The sequence below is a fragment of the Brassica oleracea genome, chromosome C2, assembly GCF_000695525.1.
Source record: "Brassica oleracea var. oleracea cultivar TO1000 chromosome C2, BOL, whole genome shotgun sequence".
NCBI lineage: Eukaryota > Viridiplantae > Streptophyta > Magnoliopsida > Brassicales > Brassicaceae > Brassica > Brassica oleracea.
In genome coordinates this window covers 4,043,478-4,068,300 of record NC_027749.1, presented here as the reverse complement: position 1 = coordinate 4,068,300, position 24,823 = coordinate 4,043,478, and the positions used below count along the sequence as shown (strand labels likewise).

Here is a 24,823-nt window from a genome sequence, read left to right as displayed (position 1 = left end):
GTAAGCTACGTGCGTTTGAAGTGCAAACTTCTTGATAGCATTATATGCAATGTCAACGGAGGGGATCCGATATTTCACAAACTGAGAAATGGTACAGGAACTTGTAAGAAAATTACATACAAACAAAAATTGATACAGGAACTTTGTAATAAAAGTGGTACTGATGGTATTCAATCGGTTACCACTGGTTATTTTAATCTCCATGAACTTAATGGTCAAGTCTCAACAACAATTTTACAGATAAAATTATCAATGATTACCCAAAAGAACAAAGGGATTTTAGAGTGGTTGACCACTAATCCACCTCTGAAACATGATAAAGCTTTCATTTGGTTTGAATTCAAGTGTATGCCCACCTCCCTGTAAATTAAAACCAGAAGAGAAATCACCTTTTACTTGTGCTAATTATAAGGGCAAAGATTCATCATATTAAGAAGATCAATGGACAAGAAGACTTGCTTTGACAGTAGCATATGTCATGTTATTGGCATAAGTCCGAGTGTATCCAGCAATTTGATTGTGTACCATCCAAGGCCTCCACTCATCAATAATGGAATAACCAAGCGATCTTATCCACGCTTGCGTTGAAGGGAAAGGTACCACTAAGTCGTGATCACCGCTATATATACATTATTCACCCAACACAATGTCCCATAAGAGTTTAATATAAACTCTTGAAATTAACTTGTAAATATAAAAAGGTTAGAAAGTTGTAGATAAATCAAACCTGAATATGAGAGATCTGTATCCTTTGATGCTATTGTTCATATGGTATGGTACGCTGCTTTTAATGTCGAAGTCGTAAGGCTTGCCCGAAGAACACCGTACCCATTTTTCTACACTTCCCTGAAATCATATTCAGTTTCTTTACCATCATTAATTGTATAAACCGCATGCAGCCTCGTCAGATATTATGATTATACTATAGTACGTACCTTAACTACATGAAGTGCTTTACGTACGCTCTCATCATTGGCCCAGAGGGAAGCTAGTAAATCAGTATATATCTGCAAATGGGTGCAAAAGCAACTCTTGTGTTACATATTTTTCTCTCGATGGTTTACATGTTCATTACTTTTTCACTACTGATCCAAATATATGATAAAAGCGTAGCTCTGATGAGTTAACAGAAAGAAGATGGATTGCTTACATAGCATCCATCTGCACTTAACGGAGCCGAAACGTTTCTAAGGAGAATAAATCTTCTTGGGAACAAGGGGGGATCGCACCGTGGCATTAGAATATGAACAACATTTATACTAGAAATACACTGCAAAAGTAACCAAACAACAACAACAAAAATTGAATACACTATCTTTCACAACTATAATGATCAGTGTATACCTTTAGATATTTGTCGTGATGTTTCAAGCACTCTGTGTTATGTGGATCTATATTTTCATAGTTTCCTCTACAGCTTCTCTTCAATGACTGCAAAATAAAATAAAAAAGTTTTGTATAGGTTGTTTGTTTTTTAACTCCATTCCTGCACGTAATATATTTCGTGTACCTCGTAGAGTTCATCAGAGATTAATGCCATTCCATGAGCAAATGGAATGCCATGGTTATGGTCAAATTCGAAGTCTGTTACCGGGTTTCCTAGTATATAACCCTATTGTTAAGAGAAAACGAAGAGGATTGTCAATGTCAGTTTGTTGGAGAGATTAAATCTTTTCTAACATAAGAAGCAGCCAAGTACAACCTCAAGATTTACTCGAGGTTTAAACCCAAGATCATTTCCTGCATGAAGAAAAAAAATCAAATAAATGATAGACCTAGAGAGAGAGAAAAAAAGAAAGAAAGATGAAACACACATATACCTTTGGAGATTTCTTGAACTGTGGCCGGAATAATCTTACCAGAATACGAATCTCCAGCGACATAAAAAAGGTTCGATATAAACTCTGTATGCTTACTTAACCACTGTACAACAACAAAAAACTCTCTAAATAAGAGAATGTCTACTCAGAATTATTATTTTCAAACTTTTTCCTTAATTTAGTATTTCTACCTATAATTTCTCCACAAGGTTCAGTTCAGTTCTAATTGTTCATTTAGTCTTTTTCAGCAACCTAGCAGATTAGATTTAACCAGTGCATTTATAAAGTCATATGGATAAGCTAGTTTTTGGGTGGTCTCTGTTTAGCCAGCTTAGCTCGAGGCCTAGTATGGGATTAGTCTCATATTATACACTTTTTACATTATTATCACACACTTAAGTTTGTCTTCTCTGTTTTAAAACCTTGCGAATAAATTCATGGATCTGCTTAGCTTCTCCTGAGTCACTAGGTGTATCAAGAAGTTGAGTTGTTGCATAGGAGAAGCCAGTACCAACAGGCTGGTCCAAAAAGATAATGTTTGCCACCTACAAACAATGATTCCATATACTATAAACAGACATCATAAAGATTAATAAAAGAGAAACATAACAAGCATTTGCTAGTGTTACCTTTGTCCATGAATGTGTTGTAGAAAGTAAGGCGGGTCCACTACCTTCATTGTAACCCTCCTCAACGTTAAATGTCACAGGTCCTGTTTTTTTTTTGGTCAATCCAAACCATAACCAATAACCAGTTGAACCGCAGATCCCCAATCGGTGAATTTTGATATTTACAAAAACATAATTGATATAGTCTTTCGATTTTTACCGTTCTCGAAAAATAGACCAGTGGCAGAAGAGCAGCCAGGTCCTCCACTTAACCATATAAGAAGAGGATCTTCTTTTGGATTCTTCTCAGATTTAATGAAGTAGTAAAACAATTGCACTTTCTCTTCTTCACCAACACCAATATACCTTCATTCAAAAGCAATTGAATATAACTTATTTCACTCTTTTAGCTAGAAAACACACAATGAGGACTATATGAAAGAAAAAAAAAGACACAAACCCGGTCTCAAGCTCGAAAGGAAGATGACCTTCAAAACCAGGAAGAAACTTGACAACAGAGCCAGAACATGGAAGTAGGCTAAAGATAACAAGTAAAAGAAGCAGAAGCAACTTCTTAGCCATAATGTGAATTTTTTTACAAAAAGATAAGAAAGTGGAGGGAAAGCACTGTTTTGTTTTAACGAGATGATTCTTAAATGTTATTCTAAGTGGAGGGTAGGTACTGTATTTGACGAGAAATAATATATCATTGTCACTCTTTAATACCTTACCTATCAATTCCCCAATAATATCGTCTCACATTTTTTCACGTGGCATTTTTTATCATCCACACGAAATAAGTTAGCTACCTCTGTCCACGTATTTTTTTCTAAAAACGAAATTTTGGTACCTACCCGTAATTCTTGTCATTATTATGAAACTTTTAATTGACTTTGACAATAACTACACCAGTACCATTTAAGAATTACAAACCACTGCTCCCAAATCCCAATGACGTTTTTTATGTTTAGATGAAATGAAATGAATAATAAGTAAAAGAACAATAACTTGAAACTTTAATCAAAGCTAAATGTAAAACTTTAATAAGCCAAAAATCACTTTTCAGATTTTTTTATAAAAAAATTACGTTTCTGATAATGAATCCTTGTTTTTGAAACTGAAACATACCTAAATGGTTAGTTCTTGTCTCCACAAACCATACATTTTCATGCATCGACATTTGTCTACATTTGTTCCACTTGGACAGAAAAGCCACATTTGCAGCGTTTGGTTTTTACAGAGGTTTTCTCATCAAAGGTTTCTTCCTCATCAAGAAACACATGCTCATGTTCATCTCCATCTCCATCTCCACCTTCATAGTTTTCATCTTCACTATGACTCTTTCTTCCTCCTGACCTTCCTCTCTTAACCCCTCCTTGCTTTTTAGGCGTTTTTACATTCTCCTCCCTAACGACCGTCTCTGGTTTCGTTTCCAAACTCCTCGTTTTGACAATATCATCCTCTGAATTATTGGCGTAACGGTTCTTCAACCTCTCACGGGTTAAGATAGATGAAAGAAGCTGATACCATCTCGAAGCTGCTTGTGCTTCGTTTCTTCTTCTCTCCTCTTCTTCTCTCAATTCTCGTTCTTCTGCATATGCCTAAACACAAAACCAAAAAAAAAGGAGATAAATCCAAAGATCACATCCATATTCAAACCATAAAGTTATGTGAATTTACCTCAAGGATTGCATCTTTGAACTCGGTACAGACCACAATACCTTCGAAAACAGGAGTAGCACGTCCACTCTTGTATTCAAAACCAACCATTGCAGGTGCATAATCTATTCCAAATCTCTTGGCAATTGAAAATATTCGAGGAAACCTTAAGTGGACTGTTCCAGGTGGTAGACATTTCTCAGACCAGACATCAACTTGACCACGCTCGTTCTGTAACCATATAAACACACGCATAAAAAAGATTTTACAATATTTCTGTCTACAGATTCTAGGCCTGTGGGTTCGGATAGTTCGGATAATTCAGTTCGACTAAAATCTCGCCGAATTGAACCATAAAAAAGTTCGGGTTCGGTATCCGGTTAAAATTTTGGGTAAAATTGGTTAAATAAGAGTAATTTTGGTTAGTTTGGATAATTCATTTCAAAGTTTTGGTTAATTAGGTTCAAAATTTTGGATAATTTCGGTTACTTCGGTTCGAAATTTTGGTTAATTCAATTAGTATGTTTCGAAATTTGGTTAACAAATATATTTTTTAAAACAAAACGACCCGGTAGAAGAAAACCATAGTTATTTTAATAAACAAGCCGAATCAAACCGAACTTTTCACCGGACTAACCGACCTAACCAAAATTCCGGTTCGGTTCGGCGGGTTCGGTTAAAAATCCCAGCCCTAACAGATTTCCTTTGAAGAGAATAAATAAAACCGAGATGAAGATGCGTTTACCTTAGGCACAATCCCATTAACAGCATGAGGTAGACACAATGGTTCCATCTGCCACTTCCCGTATAGTTCCATGCACCGAGAACCATCTTCACTCTCCTTGTTCCCATCTCCAAAATCTTTTACTTTTCTAATCTTTGCGTTACGCTTAAGAATCTATAAGGTGATAGTAGACATCAAGAGTTGATTACAAAACCGGAAAAAAATAAGAAATGAATAAAGATAATACATGTACGGATGTACCTTTAAGGGAACTTCATTGGCCTTAAGTTGAAGCCCATCACGAAGCCAACTCTCTTTCGTTCTAAGAGTCTGCACACAGGTCCGAGGATAAACCGAATGACCAGCGCAGAACCCCAGAACCGGACCTTTTGGGTGAAGTATCTGGTTCTTGTGAAGCCATTTCTCAATAGCATAGAGTTCATGACTCTTATAAGCCTACAAGATTAAATAAAAGGTCTCAGAACACTCTCAAGTGAAACATGAAGCCATGAGTGAGCTATATAAACTCTTTACCTGCTGGTTAGTGGGAAGAGGCTCAGTAAGCGCCCGAGTAGCCAACTCAATATCTTCAGCAGCACTCCTCACACCAGAGGCCGAGCTACTTGCACTGTTAGCAAGAGGGATTAAGCTTGAGGCTGCCTCTAGCTCTCGCAACGGTGCTAACACCATATCCCACCACGATGAGTTCACCCGTTTTGATGAGATCGTGTGCCACTTTGTGCAGTACCTGCGAGTGACGTCTTTGGCTCCACCACCGGAGAAGGCGACGACGTATCTAAGAAACATCTTGCAAGCAGAAGCTGCAGCTTCTACCGTTTGTTCTGCATCTATTGTTCCGTTAACAGCGTCTACATGGACCCATCTCCCGTCCATGTTTTCTCCATTGCAGTACACCTCAGCCCAACAGAGAGGTGAGTCCACTTTCTTGGAACCGAAGGCTGTGGACATTACTTGGTCAGAAATCGACAAGCCATCACTTGCTTTTGTTGTTTTCTTTTTCTCGGTTGCTTTAGAACTCTGTTGGTTGTTTACAGTTGCAGTTGCAGCCAAAGCCATGGCTAATTGCATCTCGAACTCGACATCTCCTCTCCTCCTTGTCCCGTCAGATTTGCTTGACGTTCCTGCTTCAGAAGATGAGTTGTCCTTATTGTCTCTCTTATCCTCAACATGGGAAGAGGATTTGTTTGGGTGTGATGAGATGGCTTGATGTTTTGGTACCATAAGAGTTGAGTTCCTGAATATCCCACGCTTTGTTTTAGCTCTGCTTTGACCTGGAGATTCATCCTTGTCGGCCCCAGGTTTTAAGGAGGCAACATCAAGAATAGACACAAACCTGTGAAGGTCAAATTAGTACAGAAACTCAAAACAAGCTTGGCATACTAAACTGTACATCTGCAATATTAATATGGAGCTAACTATCACAAGCCAAATAGGAGTGGAGAATAGAGCCCTCATGAGCCACTTAAGATATGGTGTTAAACCAATGATGAATACTATCTTGTGGCCAAAGTAACAACTATCACATACCGAGTTGTAAGCTTTAATGCTCTAAGCAAAGCAACAGAGAGTGCTCCAAGCTGCCAAAAAAAAAAAGATCCCATGAGTTTCCTTAGAACAGCATTGATCAATATTAAACCACAACTTCCTAAAAGAAGGATAAACTATTGAAAAAAACAAACAAACATTGTAATCTTCACATAGAGAGATTCAAGGAACTTTGGAAAAAAATAAACCAACTTCTTTGTAAACTTCTAATCCACAGATAAAGAATGAAATTATAGTCTGAAAATTGATGTTTCAAACAACCAAATAATAAAATAAATTAATTGATATAATCACACAAGCTTACCTCTTCAGAAGTGCCTCTACGAGATTCAAGAGCAAATGCTAGAGAAGTACGAAAAGACTTCTCAGAGCTTGGAGTACACCTAACAGCAAAGTTTCCACGAACCTACAATTCGAGAGCCAGGAGAAGCTGCTCAAACTTTCCATCAGAAAAAAAAAAAGAAAAAGCTACAGATCACTAAAAGACATACCCAACGGAGAAGAGGAGCTATATCCCTAACAGTCACTTTCCCTAGATTTGGTACTTTTGTCAAGTATGACGGTAGAAGTGAAAGCAAGGAAGCCTGCACATCAAAATTTACAACAGTTAGGCACAAAGATAAGCCTAACAACAGCAGTCAAAAGGGATATGTACCTGAATCAAGGGATCGTTACAAGCGTTGTCAACTATCCTCCCTCTTGCAAGCAGACAGAGCAAGTGAACCTTGTGTAGAAGCTCCGCACGTTCCTTTACCAGAAACACACAATTTTCTTCAAGAAACCATTCATTATTGTAGGATAAAAAAAAGTAACCATATACCTTGTCTTGTGCTGTTGCCCGGTAAGTGTTCTTCTGCCTCTTGGCATCAGGAGGCAAATCATCAAGCTCTATGGTTAACTCTTTGTTGTCATCAACGTCCACATAAACCGATTTGGCAGGACTAGGAATAGGACAGTCTTCCCAGTCTGAATCATTCATCTCATCACCATCATCATGATCACAGCCACCAAACTGACCACGTTCCCTGTCCTCTAGAGCGTTGTCAGTTACGGTTTGCTTCCCCTTATCCTTTGCGGCATCACAGTTCTGTGCAGTATCATCACTCTTCTTGTTGCCACGAGCATTGATTCTGTCTAGAACCTTATTCACTGCTGCTCTCGAGGATGCTGATAGCTTACTATCCTTAGTTTTAATTAGAGGCTTCATCTTCGTCTTCTCAAGTAAAAAAACCTATAAGAGTATTAAAAAAAATCAAAAGAAAAAAGAAGTAAACTTTCTCAATCGTTAGTCACCGGAATAATCACAATTCACAAAGTCGTCATTGTAGTTAAACATTGTAAATCTATTAGTGACAACTTCAAAAAGCGATAAAGGAGTAATCTTTTTCTCTTCGAAGAGTATCTCAAGAGACAAGGAGGGGAAGTGAAAAGATAATACTCACCCGCGAATCGAACACGCGACTCGTTCAGGCGTGGCTGACGGAGACGGAGAGTATTCGACGGAGCGGAGGAGTTTCAGTTACGCGAGCCAATCTCTCCTCCCGCGCGATTAATCCACAACGACCGACGTATAGCAAAACCTCTTCCGAGAAACGCTATTTAGACAACGAGAAAGTTGGAGAACGCTGTTTTAGAGTCAGGGACCCACGAGATCATTAAACGGTGTTGATATTGCCACGTCACCTCTATTTTCTAGGGATCTTCTTTCATTATTGTTACTTCTAGGTTAAAAATTAAATACAGTAATTAATTTTAACTTCTCTTTCTACTCTCTCGGTGACGTCATCCAACCCAAATTGAACATTAATGAGCCTGGAGCTTTTATCCGAGATCCGGATTCGATCCGTGATCCGATCCGGATCCGATCCGAAAATCCGGATATTCGGAGAGGCCGAATCCGGATCCGGATAGTAAAATGTTGGATCCGTCAAAGCCGAATCCGGATCCGGATATCTTGATTTTTTTAGTCTGGATATCCGGATCCGTAAATTTTATTAATAACTATTTCAAAAATAGTAATATCTATATATAAAAACTAATTTTATTTAATATTTTTTCATTTTTATAATAGTATATATAAATTTTATGTAAATTTTGTAATATTATACATAGAAATAATTAAAAACATTATATATATTTTTATTTTTAAATTATTGTTAATATTTTATATATATTAATATTATTTTTTATTTATTTTAAGGATCCAAATCCGGATCCGGATATCCGCCGGATATTATAATTTTTAGAAGGATATCCGACACCCGGATATCCGCGAACCCCGGATCCGGATAAAAATAGTAAAATTATAGATACGCCGGATAAAGATCCGGATCCGGATATCTTAAAATTGCCCAGATACCCGATCCGTCCCAGGCCTAGTTCTTAGGGTATATTTAATAGCTAGTTTTTAGTTTTTTAGTTAAAAATTAAGAAACTGTCCGTAAAAATTCCACCCGAATCAAATTCATAACTGCCTTTACAAAGGTACAAACCGTTATTTTGATAGATGATAAAAAAAAGAATATGTTTGATTGTACTACGCATAGCAATCTATGTCTCTATGTTCTGAGCAAAACTTAAGCATTTTTTTATGACAAAAAAAACATGTTTTTGTTTTTTGTGTCTTTGCGTTCCTAGAAAGCTGAAGAAAGACATGAGAATTGATCCAACGGAGATGAGATCAAACCATAAGACCGTGAGCTTAGTCTCAACCCGTCATTCCAGGGAAGAGCTGCGAAATCTTGTTGAACACATCCATTACCTGCACTCAAACAAAATAAAAACCTCAAGTGATTTGCCTTTGAGATGTTTTCAGTGCAGAACTTGATATTTGAGTGATTTACCTCTTTGTCGTTTTGGTACTTCATGATGTTCATTGGGTTCTCTGAACACTGCAACAACAATAACAACCACAATCAAATTGAGCTAGGACATATCAAAAAGGTTTTTTTTTTTTAATTCAAGTGAAAGAATAAAACGTACTTCCATTAACGCTGCTTGGACTCTAGGATTCTGGAATGCCATTGCAACGTCAGGGTTCTGCATTATCTTAGAGATGACTTCCTCTGGTGTCAGTCCTATTTGATCTGAAAACATCGTTTCAATCCTTCAGTACTGAGCCTAAGTCACATCCATACTTTGTAACAACTGAGTTTTTTTTCATTAGGGAGTGTATTTGCTTACCGAACTGTTGCTTCACTTCAGGACTATTCAGGTCGAAGTTCTTTAAGGTCTCCGTCATTCTCTTGTCCCATTCACCACTCCCACTCATATTATTCCTAAACCCCATTAAAAAAAAAACAACAACAAACTGAGGCTAAATAGAAAAAATACAGTTTTAGAAGTTTTAAAGGAGTCAACTTGTCATTGGGGCTTACAACATGTCCTGTAGCTGTTGACGGTATTGAGGATTTTGAAGCATCCCTACAAAAATTCCAAATCCATATAAAGTGGATCAGATGATGGATCAACCTCATATGACTAGTTCAAGCTTTCCATTCAATAATAATAATAACATGATTAAACGTTAATAGACTTACATTTGAAAGTTTCTGGGTTCCTCATCTCCTCTGGCAAATGTCTGAATCCATACACGCAATGTTACCAAAATGTCCACTTAGAAACCAGTTACGAAAATAAACTTAAGAGAAGGAATGAAATGTGGTAGGGAAGATGAGTTACGGGTAAACCATCTTCTGAACCGTTGGATCTTCCATCATTTTCTCCAAAGCTTCTACAGACAAACCAGCCCCTCCTTTCCCAGCGCCTGTGTAAACAATGCACATACAAAGGACTCAATCTAACAACTTAGGAAAACGACAGAGAGAAGGGAACAATCCTCACGTCCTTCCTTGCCTAATGAAAACTGATATTTATTAACTCACCCAAAGATTGAAAAACCTCTGAAGCAGTAGCACCATTAGCCGGAGCAGATCCATTTTGCAAAACCTTTACCCAAAGACCAAATAAAATTAGCACAGAAACCTCCCATGTCAGCCAAATTAGTTCATTTTTTAAGATCACAACTTGGCGTATAGTGCAGATACATAAGAAGAAGAAACTTACATCCTCAAATAAGCGAGCTTCCTTGGGAGCACTGGTCTCAGAGACTTCTGCATAGTTGCTAAACGGACTTTCCTTAGCGGTTTCCTCCGGGGAAACATCCTCAAAGGCTGCATCATAAAGTTTATAGCAACATCCAAATCAGAAGCTTAGAAAATGAGAAAGCAATAAGCTTACAGAAAAGAAGCTACCGTAGTTCTTTTCTTCCTTCTTGGGTTTGTTTTCCTCTAAAACAACACTTGGCTTATCCACTTCTATGTTCTTTATAGGCGTAGGTTGCGGCTTAGTGGAAGGAGGTGTATCTACTTTCGTCGCTGTCACATCAACAGTGGCACTTGAAGACTGGGATTGAGATTGGAACGGCGAGGAAGTAGGACTTGTTTGAGGAGGAAATGGAAACGGAAAAGGTGATCCTGCTGATCCTGATCCTGTCGGGAATCCAGGATTATTAAACTGGCTGTTTTGAGTGTTCATCTGGTTCATCATTGTCTTCATAGCTGTTTGCATTGCATATTTCTGAAACCAAAGCAATATTATCCACAGAGAGCAACAACCAGTCATACAACAATTAGAGAAAGCATTGAGAATGTGAAATATAGTTATAGAAAATGATTATAGGTGTATATATCTGAATTGCATCTCTAAAACCTTAGCGGTATGTAGGTTATATCCAACTTTTCATCTATAAATCAAGTGACTACCCAAAACAAAAGATAAGTAAATGATTCCATGGTTCAATTGTATAGTCCAAAAAGTGTGATCAAACAGTTAACCTTGTTACGATAGCCAATCTAATGAATACTATTTCAGATACATAAGCACTTTACACTAGAGAATAGAGAGATAACATAATAAACTATGGTTCTATAAGATATTAGAGAGCAAAACAAAAGGGGTAGTAAACTGGTACCTTTACGTTTGAAGTAGCCTGTAAATCCATCAGAAAGAAAGTCAGATATATATATTCTTTGATACTGACGCAAAGAGGAATATAAATAGAGGGAAAGGAAATTAAAAACTAATCATCATACTACTCACCCATGAGAACAAAGCTGATAGTCCAACCCCAACACCAATCCAGAACAGTGGTGATCCTCTACACACACACACACGCAAAAAAAAAAACATAAGAAATGCTTTTAGCTACCAAGAATCAAACACATATAGCAAATAGCTCAAAACAAGCTAATGTAACCAAGGGAATGATTAGTAACACTACATGGTTGATGATGACGAAGACGGTGGCGGCACTGCTGCGCTAGGGTAAGCAACAGAGGATGTCTGCTGATCACGGCTCGAAGAAAAAATACTCGCAAAAGCTTTGCTCCTGTGTTTCACAACCACTGCAAAAGAAATCAAAATTTTAAATCAGAAAATTAATGATTTTTTTTTAACAAGGATTCGAATTGCAAATACAAATTCACAAAGCAAGTCACAAGCTTTCCCTTTCTCAATCACATATAAAAAAAATGATTTTTTAGAAGAATTACGAATTGCAAATACAAATTCACAAAGCAAGTCACAAGCTTTCCCATCCTCAATCAAAATAATGATTTTTTAGAAGAATTCGAATTGCAAATACAAATTCACAAGCTTTGGAGTTCAGAGATAACGCAAAGTCACAAGCTTTCGCATTCTCAATCACAAACAACACAATGGGTATCGAGCAAAAGTGCGAACTAACCAGTTTCTCCAGCTTTCTCCGGAGATTTAGATTGCACGGAGGCAGAGGTTTTGGAGCAGCGGAGGATGATTTTAGGAGTCCGGCGCGAGAACCCTACTGGGGTTTTAAGCGAGGAAGTGAAATTGCATCCGATTAAGAGCTTTGGGGAAGAAGCTGAGCATGAAACTAGGGTTAGGTTCTCCATGTTTATATGATGAGGAAGAAGAAGAAGAAGAAGAAGAAGAAATGAAGGTAGAGAGAGCCACTCTTTGGTCTAAAGCTACTGTATCCTTCAAGCATCAGGTTTGGGTGTAGTAGCGGTCTCGGATCCAGTGCAGCCAAGTACACCAAAAAGCTTGGAGATTTACAGGTGGCGAGTATCTGACCGTCGAGATCGTTTACTCTGAGCTGTAATCCAAGGGTGCAAAAACTCCTTCTTGATAAATCAAAAGTCATCCCTTCACCTTTAAGCCCAATATAGTAAGGGTAAAACCGCGCTTGCTATTTTGATTTCAAAATGTTAACTATATAACTATTATTTTGGACGTCATATTATGAACTGTATGTTTGTATTTAATTATACATATTGTATATTTATACATATATCCTTAGATAAAACCAGAAAAAACTTTGTATTTTTCACATAAATGTTTAAAGTAGTTTTTCATTTCTTATATTATATATTTACTTATTATTTAGTTTTTCTTATATTTTATATTAATTTATTTTATTTTTCTTGATTTTATATCAAATGATAATATTACGATAGATGTTGAAAGTAATATTTCTAATTTTTATATTGTATATTTACTTATTATTTATTTTACTATACATTTACAGATAGTTATTTAATGTAGTTTTTCTATTTCTTATATTGTATATAAAATTATTATTTATTTTTCTTATATTGTATATTTACTTATCTAATATTACGATAGATATTTTTTTATTTATTTTACTATACATTTTTTACATAGATGTTTAATTTAGTTTTTCTATTCTTTCTATTGTATATTTACTTATTGTTTATTTTTTCTTACTTTGTATATTTATTTATTCTAAATTTATTGCTTTATACCATATGATAATACTACGATATATGTTTAATGTAATATTTTTATTTTTTATATATTATATTTACTTATTATTTATTTATTTTTTAAATTATATATTTATTTATTCTAATATTACGATAGATGTTTAATACAATATTTATATTTCTTATATTATTTATTTTTTCCTATATTGTATATTTACTTATAAAAATATTTAGAAAGAATAAAAATGTAAACTATATATTTTCAGATAGATGTTTAATGTAGTTTTTTCATTTCTTATATTGTATATATACTTATTCCAGTTTTTTTTACTTTTATATCAAATGATAGCATTACGATAGATGTTTAATATAATATTTATATTTCTTATATCATATATTTACTTAATGTTTAGTTTTTCTTATATTGTATATTTATTTTTTTCTAATATTACGATAAATGTTTAATATAATATTTATATTTCTTATATTGTATATTTACTTATTATTTACTTTACTATATATTTTTCAGAGAGGTGTTTAATTTGTTTTTTTTATTTCTTAATTTTATATTTACTTACTGTTTATTTTTTCCTACATTGTATATTTACTTATTATATTTTCATGTTATTATATCAGATAATAATATTATGATATAAATTTAACGTAATGTTTCTATTTCTTATATTGTATGCTTGTTTTTTTAATTGTATATTTACATATGTAGTTTGATCTATTGGTGAGAGTAATCTATTCTATTAATGAGGACATTTTTACGGTTCAAATATATCAATGGTATAAACAAAAGACATAACTTGAATAAAATATGAATGTGTTATGTTTGGATAAAAGATGAATAAATTTTCTGTTGTTCAAAAAAAAAAAAGATAAATAAATTTTCTGATTTATAAAATAAACGAACACTAATGGACTTGGTTGAAAGATTGTAAAACGAATATATTTAATATTTTATTTTATAATAGAGATTCTCCTTTACATTTCAAATATATCAGTGGTATCAACAACGTTAACATAGTACTTATCATTATTCAAATAAGAATATATATGTATATATATGAATACATGGATAAAAAAGGTGTAATATTATGCATGGATTTGTGCTTTGAATCAATAACATCGGATTCTGTTGAAAATTTAAATTGCAAACCAACCAATAACTGTTAATTTGGTGAATAGAAAGAATATAGTTACATAAGGATGCAAATATTTAGGGATGAAATCACTAAAGCATATGATCCAAATTAATAAATGGAATCCACTATATATTGATCTAAATTTTTATTCATAAAATACATTTAATGAATTGTTAGAATATTTTTAAAAGTATATTACTACAAAACATATTAAATAAAAGAAAGATGTTGTGACTTCTATTTTAATATATTAGAAGATTTTACCCTCATTTTTCGATTTTTTATTGTTCAAGTTGTTATTATGTTATTCCAGATTATAATAACAATTGAAATGGCAATTTTTCAATAGAGATTTATATCTACTCTATAAAATTTAAGATATGTATAATTTATTTGCAATGTGCCAAAATGAATGGTTTTATTAGCACTATATTGAGAATTTTTTATAAATTTATTTCCATTGATCAACAAAAAATCGTATTTCATAGTTTCTTTTTAAAATATGTTGAATTTCAGACTTTTAATAAAATTATTGGTCAAACTACTGGAATGATTAAAAATACTTTTATCAGTTAATTGGATAATATAAAATAATAAAACTGTGATTAGAAAATATATTGCGTTTCAGACGGGGTTGCTATTACGATCAGATACGTAGACTACGCCCACTTCAACGTCTGAAGACTCGGTCAGTTCAATAATATAGCTCGACTCTCATAAACTATATATATTATATATGATATATAGTTTGTGGGTAAGACCGTAATAGCATGTTCGTTGTAAGTCTCTTGGGTTGAGTCTCTTAGCGTAATATAAGATACGGTCTCTTACCTTTTAACCGAAAAAACTAAGAGACGTCTCTTAAATAAGATATATAAGAGATGTCTCTTAACCTTTTTAGTTAAAAGCAGTGTTTTTAAATCCGGACCGGAAGCTAAACCGGAAATATTTTGGGTCACGGTTCAATATGGTTCGACCGGATCAAACCTGGTTCAATAATATGGTTTAATATTTTTTAGTATGTAAATATAAAAGTAATATTAGTAAACATGATGCATAGTTAAAATATAAATCAATTTTGAACATAAAATATTATAAAAATATAAATTAGTCTCTTGTTTATATGGATGGTTTATAGATTTTCGATAGTGTTAGTGGTTTTTATTGGTTTAATAACTTTGAAATATAATCCGATTTTGTGGCCGGTTCACGGTCGAACCAATTTCTAGACCAACCCGGCTATATAACCGGTTCACGGTCGAACCCGGTCCAACCATTGGGTCGGTCTGGTTTTAAAAACACTGGTTAAAAGCTAAGAGACTGTATCTTATATTACGCTAAGAGATCCAACCTAAGATACCTGCAATAAACACGCTCTAACAGGCATGCATGAACCATGACCCCACACCACAAGTATAACCTACACTCTCATATAGTCATATGGGAAAGAGACACGGAGAGGCGTGAACCATGACGAAAAGTATAATCTATTCTCTGCCTTTTTTTTGTTCCTCCCTCGCAATCTTTGGTTTTGATTTTCCATATATAAAAGGGTTGTCCAGAGAAGCATAACAATTACTCCCAAGCTAACTAAAAGTCTGTACAACGTTTCTCTTAAGAGAAAAGGTAAGTGGAAAACTCTATTTCGTCTTTTTGTGTCTATAATAAGTCTTTCCTTTCATGTGTTTCCCTATTGAGCAATCACCATTTGTGTTGACTTTCTCAGACAGGTGATTCTATGTTGATCAACAAACGTTATATTGTCACGTTCTCTAAAGAATTTGATCTTAGAGATGTATCATCTTCTGATTTTCTGTACATACCTTTTAGTCAAGTCTAGGATTGTAAAAATTATATATACCTGAATCTACTTATACGTTCTTTCAGATGGAAAGCCATTTTCATTTGCATGACGAGCACGTGGTTCCGATTCGTGAGGAAGTTCCATCATCGAGCTCAATGGTGACGAAGAAGACATGTGGAGAAGCCCCTTGTGGATTCTCAGATGCCAAGACGAGTGCAATGGAAGCTGAGGAACGTGCCAAATCGGCGAGGAAGCTATTAATAGCTCTTCTTCTGTGTGCCATTTTCATAGTAGTAGAAGTGGTCGGAGGGATCAAGGCCAATAGTCTAGCGATTCTCACAGACGCAGCTCATCTTTTATCCGATGTCGGAGCCTTTGCCATATCTTTGTTCTCGCTGTGGGCCTCTGGATGGAAAGCAACCCCGAAGCAATCATACGGGTTTTTCAGGATAGAGATCCTTGGTGCGCTTGTCTCCATTCAAATGATTTGGATTCTTGCTGGTATCTTGGTTTATGAAGCCATAGTCAGACTCAAGAACGGTAGTGGCCAAGTTGAGGGATCTCTTATGTTTCTTGTCTCTGGTATTGGTTTACTTGTCAACATTGCAATGGCTGTTCTGTTGGGACATGATCATGGTCATAGTCATGGTCATGGGCATGGCCATGATCATGAGCACCATCACAATGATGAGACAGAACCAAATCTATCTGAGGCCTTGATTAACAAGCCCAAGAAGCAGCGGAACGTGAACATTCAAGGGGCCTATCTTCACGCGCTGGGAGATTCGATACTGAGCGTGGGAGTGATGATAGGAGGGGCAATCATATGGTATAAACCGGAGTGGAAGATCATTGACTTGATATGCACGTTGGTCTTCTCCGTGATTGTCTTGTGGACGACGGTTGGATTGCTCAGAGATGTTCTAGATGTTTTAATGGAGTCGACACCGCGGGAGATCAACGAGACTAGACTTGAGAAAGGAGTGTGTGAGATTGAAGAGGTTGTGGCTATCCATGAGCTTCACATTTGGGCTATTACTCCTGCTAAACGCTTGTTGGCTTGTCATGTTAAGATCAGACCAGAGGCTGATGCAGATATGGTTCTGGACAAGATTGTCAGTTACATCAAAACCGAGCACAACATAACTCACGTAACTATTCAGATTGAACGCCGATGAAGAAATCACATGACAATGCACCTTCAACTTTGTTTGACCATATTGTTAAATATATGTTTGTAATCTTCCTTTTTCACAGTGTGTTTTTACTATGTAAGAATTTTATATTTTATTTTGTTATTCACTCTGTTAAACTATGTCTTTGTTTTGTAAACAAATGTTTTTTTTTTGTCAACCATATAGTAAAACACTTGTTAAGAGCATCATCTAAAAGGTTTTGTTAGGTTCATAGTCAATAGGCAAAGGCTTACACAAGTAAGCACAACTAAGGATTCAAATCAAGAAAGGAATGCAATCTCATGCTGACTTTCCCGTGTGGTTAAAAACCATCTTTGAGCAAGCAAAGAAACAAGATCAGCAATGGAATGATATAAGCAACAAATAACAGAGACAAAAAATTATAAAGCTGCTTCTCAGATAATGGGCCAAAAGCTTCCACATATGAGAGCTCGAGAAGATGTTAAGGTTCTTCAAGGTTTAAACTAAAAAAAATGTCTAATAAAGCTCGACACTTCTCTCTTCCTTGATCTAAAACACGAAGGAAATAGATCAATTCAAGTGTTTTAGATCAAAGTGTCATCAAGCAATGCTGACCTCAAAAAGACTATTTTCTTTGGCTTAAATCAGAAAGTACCAAATCAAGTTCTCAGCCCTTATTTTCAGTGTGGTTAAAGCAATAGAATCATCAACAAAACAAAAACATAATCTACAAATCAGAAAGAAAAACAAAATTATATCAAAAGTATTTGATTATGAAAAGAGCTGCTTCTCAGACAAGGGGCCAAAGTTTTCCACATGAGAGGACTTGAAAACGTGTCATGCCATGAATTCGAAATCAGAAAATATCAATTAGAGCTCAACATTACTCTCTACCTAATTAAACCTTTCCATGCATGATATGTGATATGAATCAACAAGTACCACATCACATTCTCAAGCCCATCTTTTCAGTGTGGTTAAAGCAAAAAAAATCATCATAGAGCAGCCACAAATAAAAAAAACAAATTTCACAAAACCAGAGATCATAAAATCTCTAACTGAATTTGAGGAAAGGTTAACTTGCGTCGAAATCAATGACGAAGTCCTTATTTATAAGTTAGGTTTTTACATCACTTTAATGGGCCTTCGATTTTAAATTCATGGGCCTTTTGGCCTAAATCAACTTCTCCATGAAAGTACGGTTGGGTTGCGAACACGGGTCTAGGGACAATGCTAAACTACCGAGACAGTCTTCCACGACAGGAAGAGCAACATCAGAATGGAGGTCCAAGATTTCGAACTTCTTGTTGATGGCTATAATAGTGGAACCATTGTCTCAACTTTCATTACTCATCCTGATGATGTTTGTTGATGATGATGATGCAGGACTTGACATGGGAGATGTTAACCTTGAGCCTTATTGAAACTGTGAATCTCTTTTGTGGCAGTTAGTTGTTGTGGAGTTTTCAACTGTGGATATGAAACCTTCGATTGTTTATTCTTTTATCAACTAAATTTGGTGTAATTAGTAAAGCTTTATCAATAAATGAATTTGCTTACTCTTATGTAGTTTGTATTGAAGCCCAAAGAAAAGTTCAACCTTATGATCCATTAGAAGCTTTTAGACTAGGGTTATAGACTCATATATATATATAAGTCGTTAACAGTTCTAAAATTGTAATCAAGGCTGTCTTTCTACCAGCCAAACCTTCATCTTTATGATTATCAATAAACAATATATTTGTGCTTGGTGAAAATCTCAAGTCTTCTTCTCTTTAGTTTCTTAGTCTTTAAATAAAGCTCTCTGAGCTATTTCTATTTCAATAAAGCTTTACAAAGCTATAATCTTTCTAGGTTTCTCAAATGTTATCAGTTTGTTATTTATTTATTTTCTTTAATAAAAAATTCACGTCAATTTTGAAGTACGTAATGCTCAAAATTTTGACGACAGTGCCAAGGAGAAAGCCCAAGGCCACGTTATCAATATGTAAAAGTATAATCGTGGTCGTGTGGGCCTATTGATTTTCAGGCATAAGTGCATAACGATGTGGACTTAGCGCGTTACATAAAGATGCGGGCAGCGTTAGACGACAGAGTCCGCGTGAAACGAGAAAGTGTCTTCTCACCACATCGATAGAGATAAGTGTCTTCTCACCACATCGGTAGAGATTTTGTGTAACCCTAATATAAATGAAGACTTATCACATTTTGACACTTTTTGCCAACCATGTTTAAAGGTTAATATTAGGAATGGCAATCAAGTACCTGGACCGCGGGCCTGGCCCGTAAAAACTTGATGCAGGGCGGGATTGGGCTTCCATTTGGTAAGCCCGCAAAATTGCGGGCCTCGTGGAATGGGTTCAAAGCGGGACGGGTCGAAAGCGGGACATGTTCAAAGCGAGACGGGTCGAAAGCGGGATGGGCTACAGGTTAACCTGCAGAATTTTGAAGACCTGCAACCCTAAGTCTCCATTTCTGCTTTCACCTAAAACATAGAGAGAGAGAGAGAGAGAGAGAGAGAGAGGGCGATTCGACATTATGTAGCTCTGGTGATGGTGGTTTCAGGGTCGATGATGCTTTTGGTCTCCCAAGCGCCTTCGATCTGCACCGGTGGAGCTTCTTCGAGTCATCATAAGAAATTTGAAAACTCACTTTCCACCGAAGAAGAAGATCTAGTTCCCGCTTCTTCATAGTTTTGCCTATATGTATTTGTTCACATTATCATACATTTTAGAGTTTTGGGTTTCAATATATCTTTAACTGACTTTTGTTATTTTTATTTGCAGAAGATGAAGTTGATGGTGAAGAAGAGAAATCTCCATCTTTTTGTCGCTTGTTGGTGATAAAGATGAAGAACAAGAAGTGTGATTGGTGTTTTCTTTTTATTTATTTTTGGAATTAGCATCTTTCCACCGAAGAAGAAGATCTAGTTCTCGCAATGGGTTCTTCATAGTTTTGCCTATATGTATTTGTTCACATTATCATACATTTTAGAGTTTTGGGTTTCAATATATCTTTAACTGACTTTTGTTATTTTTATTTGCAGAAGATGAAGTTGATGGTGAAGAAGAGAAATCTCCATCTTTTTGTCGCTTGTTGGTGATAAAGATGAAGAACAAGAAGTGTGATTGGTGTTTTCTTTTTATTTATTTTTGGAATTAGCATCTTTCCACCGAAGAAGAAGATCTAGTTCTCGCAATGGGTTCTTCATAGTTTTGCATATATGTATTTGTTCACATTATCATACATTTTGGAGTTTTAGGTTTCAATATATCTTTAACTGACTTTTGTTATTCTTATTTGCAGAAGATGAAGTTGATGGTGAAGAAGAGAAATCTCCATCTTTTTGTCGCTTGTTGGTGATAAAGATGAAGAACAAGAAGTGTTATTAGTGTTTTCTTTTTATTTATTTTTAGAATTAGCATCTTTGATTTGGTGTTGGTTTTATTTAATTTTGGATTCAGAAAACTAAAGCATTTGTTATGAACTTATGAGTTATAATATTTGGATTCAGCAACTACAGTATTGTTTATTTTTAAAATGTTTGGAGTCTAAGAAAAGTAAATAAACTATTGTTTTGATCCAACTAAAATCTTCAACTAACAAGTGTATTGCCTTATCCAGTTCAATCATCGACTAAACTCACTTACTGATGCGTCATGAAACTGATAAAGCGTCCTGAATCATGTCTTGAAGCGTTTAGGAACCATGTGTCTGTTTGTAATTCTATGTCTCGCGGACCGATCCGCAAAGGCCTACATGTTTTGCTGTACGGATTTGGTCAACCATATTGAAAACCGCAGCCCATGCGGGCCTGACCTGCCGTAATCCTCTCGAAAACGAGCTCGCTGCGGTACGAGATGGGATGAGACAGATCCACCTGTTTGACATTCCTAGTTAATATAATATTGTCTCATAATATTTGAGAGTATATAAATGACGATTTATCACAAGAATGGAACTTTTTTACATATTAATAAAAAAATCATAGACGATATTGTGATTTTATGGGAATATATATGTATACATATAGGTAAGTTATTTACTGGGTGACTTTGCGAAAGGAAATGCACTTTTTAAAAAGGTGTGACAAACTTCAAGTATTTTATAATAATTGTTGTCTTTACCAAATTTTCTTTTATTTAATTTATAAAAAAAATTATCCACCAACGTAATTATTTATTATTAAAAAATTCTTTGAAATTAAATAATTCCCTTATCTTCCTCCTTTCTCTTCTTTTTAATCCATCATTCACAGTTCCACTATCACTCCTTTTGCTCTTCTTTGTGACAAGTCATGTTTAAGCAATGATCATATTAATGAGAAAGGTTCATATACATGCACTCCTTTTCCACTTTCTATGTATTTTATAATTCTTAAGACAACATATTGTAAACTAAAAGGCATTCATGTTTCTTATTCAACCAAACTAGAAACAAATCGGGATATTCACAATTATAGCATGAAGGTTATGTGATTCATTCATTTGACAAGCACTTATATTCTACATTTTCCTCCCAAAATAGAATTAGTTAAAGCCATGTTAACACGCGTGATTTTGTTAATTAGGATAGCAAAGCAGTCATGAGCTTAATTTTACGTAAGGTTTGATAGATTTTACATTGTATTCGATGTTTAATTGGCTTGTTATTAATGTTTAATTTGATCTCAATCACAAAATCTGGTCCATAGATATTCCCATCAGAATGCCTAAATAAGTGAAATACCAGTATGCAAAGAAGATAGTTTGTTATCTTACATGTTAAATCGTTTGATTATTAGACTACCGTAAATTTCTTTGACGAAAGAGTGATGTGATAACGTGACAATCAAAAGTACATAATACCGATCTTTCTTTTTGGCAAAATGGTTTGGTGAAGGTAGTTAGCACTTGTCTATCAATCCCATTTTTGTGTGGTCCATTAATTGTCTTAAAATTTTATTCACATACAAATTACATAATACACGACTGGACCAGTCATATTGACACACCCTTATGAAGCCACCGGTGGCTGCCCTCTATTCATGGGGTCCTTCCTACATAAATATGCTGCATTTTCTTAGTAACGAAAGTAAGATAAGTAAAAAAAGTATTACTTCCGTTTCATTTTAAATAATGTTTAAAAATAATTGTTTCACACTAAGTGATATTTTTTAAAAAACATTATGCAAAAAAAAATCAATGTTATTTATTTTTTATAACCATTTGTATCTACTTTTTATAAGTTGGATTCGTATACGAAATTGTGGTTAGTCAAAATGATTTTATATCAATGTGTTAGAACATGTTTAATGGGAGATTTTTAGGGTGAAATTCTTACCGGAATATAAGAATTCGTCTCTTAATTTTTAACTAAAAAAACTAAAATCCGGTTTTTAAATAATAAGAACTTCACCCTAATAACTCTCCATTAAACATGGTCTTACTAACTCAATGATCGAGTTATTTACCAGGTATATTTATCCAAGAAGATTGATCAAGTTTCAGTTTATATCATATTTAATTTTATACAAATAGATAAAGTTACAGCCAGATTTCATTTTAGATGACAAATATGAACCCACTTACAAACTTTGGCATTAAAATAAAGAAAATATATGATACGTGTCGAAACAGCCAAAACTGCTGAATTAAAACATGTTTAATACAGTATATCGATCTATGCTGAAACAGACAAGACAGTGCTAATTAAATTTTCTTAAAACATTGTTTAATTATAGAAAGCAATAGGATAGTTGACAAAAAAAAAAGCAATAGGATATATATACAACAAAAATGTCATCGGCGACGTCATGATCAATCATCATATATATAATTATTCCAACATGTGTATTTCATATATAAGTTTATTATTAGCAAATTGACAAAAAAACAAGGTGACAAGCTTTATTATTTTGTTTGCACGCCTAATCAAAAATATATATTGGTAGCATAATAAACTTCAAAAATGCATCTACTATCGAATAATAAATTTATAATTGTTAATAATGACTTTATAATTTTTATAAACTATTATTTCAAAGGAATTTTTTTTTTTTTTTTTATATATTATTAAATTAGTATTCCTTTGCTATACAAGAGAAAACAAGGAAAAAAACAATTCCTTGTTATTATTATTATTATTTTTATCTCTTAATTAATTAATTAATTTTTTTTAACACTGATTTATTATGACATTACATTTATGAGAAATATTACATAGACGATTCGACAACCGACAATACTACCTGTCTTATGAAGATCTACGTCTAACTGCATCATCTGAACCGTCCTATGAAGATCCATTTCTGGTCAGATTTACTTGCACCATGTTGTAGATTCTTTGTAAGTTTTTCTTCTGTAATCTGCATTAATAAATCGCTGTCTTCGGACTCTCCGAGACTTTAAACCTGGATTTCTTATAATTTGAAAGAAATTGCATAGTCTGGGGTTCGAACCCCAGACCTGAGTGTAGAAGTCTTTAAACCTTAACCAGTAGGCTACGGTGCTTCCACAATTATTATTATTATTTTGGATAAACAAAATGTTTAACTTTTTTTTTGAATATATCCTTCAATTTAAAGCATGAGAAATAAATAATACAAGCCAAAGGCCTTAATGTTTTGCTAGCTTAGATGCATAACTATAACTTGTTCAAGCTGGAGATGAGGGCATATGAATCAATCTTTTCCTCACCACTGAATTAGCGCTATCTGAAAACTCTCATCTTTGGAATGATCAGCAATTGTATTTGTGTATGTTGCTTTTTTTTCCAACATTCATCTTATTTATTAGATTAAAAGATGGTTACAAAGCTATGAACTTAGTCATACAATCTTGTATATGTGATTTTATTCTACATTATTCTTTTAAATACGTAATTTTATTTTTCCAGGGACCTGCATATGTCAGCATCGAGACTTATACATATAGGTTGACAAAAAATGACATACACATGTGTCAGTCATCGCTCATAGCTCATCGCCACTGTATACATATCCCATATATATTAATTGAGAAACATTTGAAAAATTAGAACCTTAATTTTGTATTAATTAAAAAAACTTCAAATCCTAGATGGCACTCTAAATGCCTTCTAAATTCCAAGAATTTTAGAGCATCTAATATAAAGTGTAATTTAATCTAATGGTGTCACATTATTTCATAATTATATAACACTAGAGAACATTATATTAACCTAAAATATAGGAAGTGTGTATTCTTTCCTTAAATAAAACCTACGGAATTACCTAATACGATTTACATATATATGACAATTAATGATTATGAATAATAAAGATTTGATAACAATTTTTGCATCATTCTTCATTTTTGTTTAAATTTATATTATTAAAAAACTTAAACAATAACATTAACCATAAAATAAAAAATTAGATTTTTTCTTATATGTTATATTTTAAATTTTTTAAAATGACTTTAAATTACAAAAATGAGGAAACCTTATATGTTATATATATGTTTAAACGACTTTAAAATACAAAACTGAGGACACCTTATATGTTATATTTTTCTTATATGTTAGAATTTTCTTATATGTTATATTTTGATTTTTTTTTAAAACGACTTTA

At 34.2% G+C, this 24,823-nt stretch overlaps 4 protein-coding genes across 4 annotated transcripts; 1 reads left to right on the top strand and 3 right to left on the bottom strand.

Annotated features, from left to right (window-relative positions):
- Positions 1–50: 50 nt before the first annotated feature.
- LOC106322553 (serine carboxypeptidase-like 11) lies at positions 51–3,105 on the bottom strand. Its single transcript, XM_013760610.1, has 13 exons — positions 2,889–3,105; positions 2,649–2,794; positions 2,450–2,532; positions 2,243–2,365; positions 1,821–1,923; positions 1,703–1,740; positions 1,511–1,612; positions 1,345–1,431; positions 1,151–1,270; positions 936–1,007; positions 728–846; positions 460–619; positions 51–360 (listed from the first exon to the last, which is right to left on the bottom strand). Exons 1-13 carry the CDS (start codon positions 3,008–3,010, stop codon positions 280–282), a joined length of 1,356 nt encoding a protein of 451 aa, XP_013616064.1. The 5' UTR covers positions 3,011–3,105; the 3' UTR covers positions 51–279.
- Positions 3,106–3,483: 378 nt separating this feature from the next.
- On the bottom strand, positions 3,484–7,964 carry LOC106327910 (DNA repair protein RAD4). Its single transcript, XM_013766222.1, has 11 exons — positions 7,820–7,964; positions 7,198–7,608; positions 7,033–7,125; positions 6,869–6,961; positions 6,682–6,783; positions 6,360–6,409; positions 5,346–6,165; positions 5,073–5,267; positions 4,833–4,985; positions 4,109–4,318; positions 3,484–4,029 (listed from the first exon to the last, which is right to left on the bottom strand). The coding sequence occupies exons 2-11, from the start codon at positions 7,582–7,584 to the stop codon at positions 3,613–3,615; spliced, it is 2,520 nt and encodes an 839-aa protein (XP_013621676.1). The 5' UTR covers positions 7,585–7,608; positions 7,820–7,964; the 3' UTR covers positions 3,484–3,612.
- Positions 7,965–8,860: 896 nt separating this feature from the next.
- LOC106321138 (protein TIC 40, chloroplastic) lies at positions 8,861–12,391 on the bottom strand. The gene is made up of 14 exons (XM_013759455.1): positions 12,124–12,391; positions 11,659–11,782; positions 11,478–11,535; positions 11,350–11,367; positions 10,631–10,955; positions 10,443–10,549; positions 10,262–10,325; positions 10,059–10,143; positions 9,917–9,957; positions 9,755–9,800; positions 9,561–9,655; positions 9,360–9,463; positions 9,221–9,268; positions 8,861–9,138 (listed from the first exon to the last, which is right to left on the bottom strand). The coding sequence occupies exons 1-14, from the start codon at positions 12,305–12,307 to the stop codon at positions 9,085–9,087; spliced, it is 1,353 nt and encodes a 450-aa protein (XP_013614909.1). The 5' UTR covers positions 12,308–12,391; the 3' UTR covers positions 8,861–9,084.
- Positions 12,392–15,863: 3,472 nt separating this feature from the next.
- LOC106326098 (metal tolerance protein A2) lies at positions 15,864–17,348 on the top strand. Its single transcript, XM_013764126.1, has 2 exons — positions 15,864–15,918; positions 16,180–17,348. Exon 2 carries the CDS (start codon positions 16,180–16,182, stop codon positions 17,272–17,274), a length of 1,095 nt encoding a protein of 364 aa, XP_013619580.1. The 5' UTR covers positions 15,864–15,918; the 3' UTR covers positions 17,275–17,348.
- The last annotated feature ends 7,475 nt before the right edge of the window (positions 17,349–24,823 follow it).